This window comes from Condylura cristata, unplaced genomic scaffold (assembly GCF_000260355.1).
Source record: "Condylura cristata isolate star-nosed mole 26May11 unplaced genomic scaffold, ConCri1.0 scaffold00034, whole genome shotgun sequence".
NCBI classification, from domain to species: domain Eukaryota; kingdom Metazoa; phylum Chordata; class Mammalia; order Eulipotyphla; family Talpidae; genus Condylura; species Condylura cristata.
Window position 1 is genome coordinate 2,544,973 of NW_004567135.1, and position 1,763 is coordinate 2,546,735.

The 1,763-nt window shown below is 66.3% G+C and overlaps 1 protein-coding gene across 1 annotated transcript in view; it reads left to right on the top strand.

Annotated features, from left to right (window-relative positions):
- Positions 1–1,214: 1,214 nt before the first annotated feature.
- The window catches only part of NDUFA4L2 (NADH dehydrogenase (ubiquinone) 1 alpha subcomplex, 4-like 2), a 1,355-nt gene continuing 806 nt past the window's right edge, over positions 1,215–1,763 (top strand). The window contains exons 1-2 of the mRNA XM_004692617.2: positions 1,215–1,291; positions 1,573–1,661. Coding sequence (XP_004692674.1) covers positions 1,235–1,291; positions 1,573–1,661 — 146 coding nt within the window. The 5' untranslated portion in view covers positions 1,215–1,234. The remainder of the gene's footprint in view (positions 1,292–1,572; positions 1,662–1,763) is intronic.

The window sequence follows — 1,763 nt, forward strand, 5'->3', positions numbered from 1 at the left end:
GGGGGGAGCACAGCGCCTGGGGAGAAGCGGAAGAGCCCGAGGAATGGGGCTGGGGGGCAGCAGGGAGCGGGGAGATGTCCCTAGCGGGGGTCCGCGCTCTCTGGGCCCAGAGTGGTGCAGTGAGCCTGGGCCCTGGAGGCACAGGGGCACCAGGGTTGGCTGCCCAAAGGCCCCGCACCCGCACCCTGTCTCTGTAAGTCCCCTTCTCTCACCTCCTTCAAAACCTCCTTGTCTTATTTTCTCACTCACTCCATTCTCTCTGCCCCAACCCAGCGTGGCTTTTTTTTTTTTAAGATTTATTTATTGATGCACACAAGAACTGGGGTACCGGCCAGAGGTGTGGGGAGACTGGATTCACCAGAGACAGTGGGGAGCAGAACAGGCCAGCTGACGAAGTACACAGCTGAGGGGAGCAGCGGGTGGACAGGAGGGGGCTGCTGCGCCCTGTGGGTCAGCTCCGGGGCTGGGAATTGAACTTGCGTTGCAGTGGCTGCAGACAGCTTCATAGGGTTGTGTCGCAGCGTTGTGCTTTGACCCGTTGGGCCACCGGGGAGGGCCCCTGTGTGGCCTTCTTAGTGATGCCCTTCCCCCTACCCTGACTGAGGCAGGCGGGACTGGTATCCTGGGTATCGCAAGCCCCCAAACTCTGCGAAGTGCTTACTCTGTCCGGGGCCAGGCTGAAGACACTCCCGGAGCCCCCCCCGCCCCTCGGGGCGACCACCCAGGACTGGTGGGGGCAGCTTTGGTGCTGGGGTGCCCCCTGCACAGGACACTGAGGAGGAACAGACCATCTTCCGGGCCTCGCTTGCTCGGGGAGCGCAGGGCGGCCATCCTGGCGCCATCCTGGCCCTCCGGGTCCCACCTGCCAGCTCCCACCTGCACCTGCTGGAGCCCACCTGCCCCACTGCCACGCCCTCTCCCCATTCTGTACCCCTCATCCAGCTTTCTCTGGGTCAAAGCCCACTGGGGGGTCTCTCCCCGTGCCCCTGTACTGGCCCAAGCGGGAGGGTACCCTTTGGGCCACTCTGGCCGCCTGGGAAGAGAGGAGTAGAAACTTCTCTGCTCCCGCAGTGGGAGCTCGGGACACTGGGAGGAAGCAGGGCGGGTGGGGGCGGCTGAAGCTGAACAAGTGGGCTGGGCCAGGGCTGGGCTGACCCTCCCCAGCGGGGCGGGAGCCCAGGAGGAGCCCAAGTAGCGCAGCAGAGTTGCAGGCCAGGACCGTGGGGCAGGAGCAATGGCGGGAGCCAGCGTGGGGGGCCGTCTCTACCGGCAAATCAAAAGACATCCCGGGGTGAGTTGGTCTCCAGGCTGACCCTAAGTTCTCCTTGCGGCGCCCAAACCTCCCGCTGGCCTGCCTCTTCCTCGTGCCCCGGTAGCCCTAATCTTTCGCCCGGGCGCCCTCGTCCCCTAAACCTACCTCGGATCAGATGGCTGTGGGGTGAGGGAGACTATGGGGGGCGGTCTGGGGTCCCCTCTTGCGGCAGGACGAGCTCGGGGCCCAAGGTGGGTAACAGCGGATGGACAGAGCGCAGCTGGGGGGCGCGCCCCTAAAAGCGCTCCCTGTCCCGGCAGCTCATCCCGATGATCGGCTTCATCGGCCTGGGCCTGGGCAGCGCGGCGCTCTACTTGCTGCGACTGGCCCTTCGCAGCCCGGACGTCTGGTAAAGGCCGGGCTGGGGCGCGGGCGGCGCCCGGGCGGGGAGGCTGAACCCCGGCGCGCTCCCTCTCACGGCGCTCCGGCCTCTCCCCGCGGAGCCCTTTCC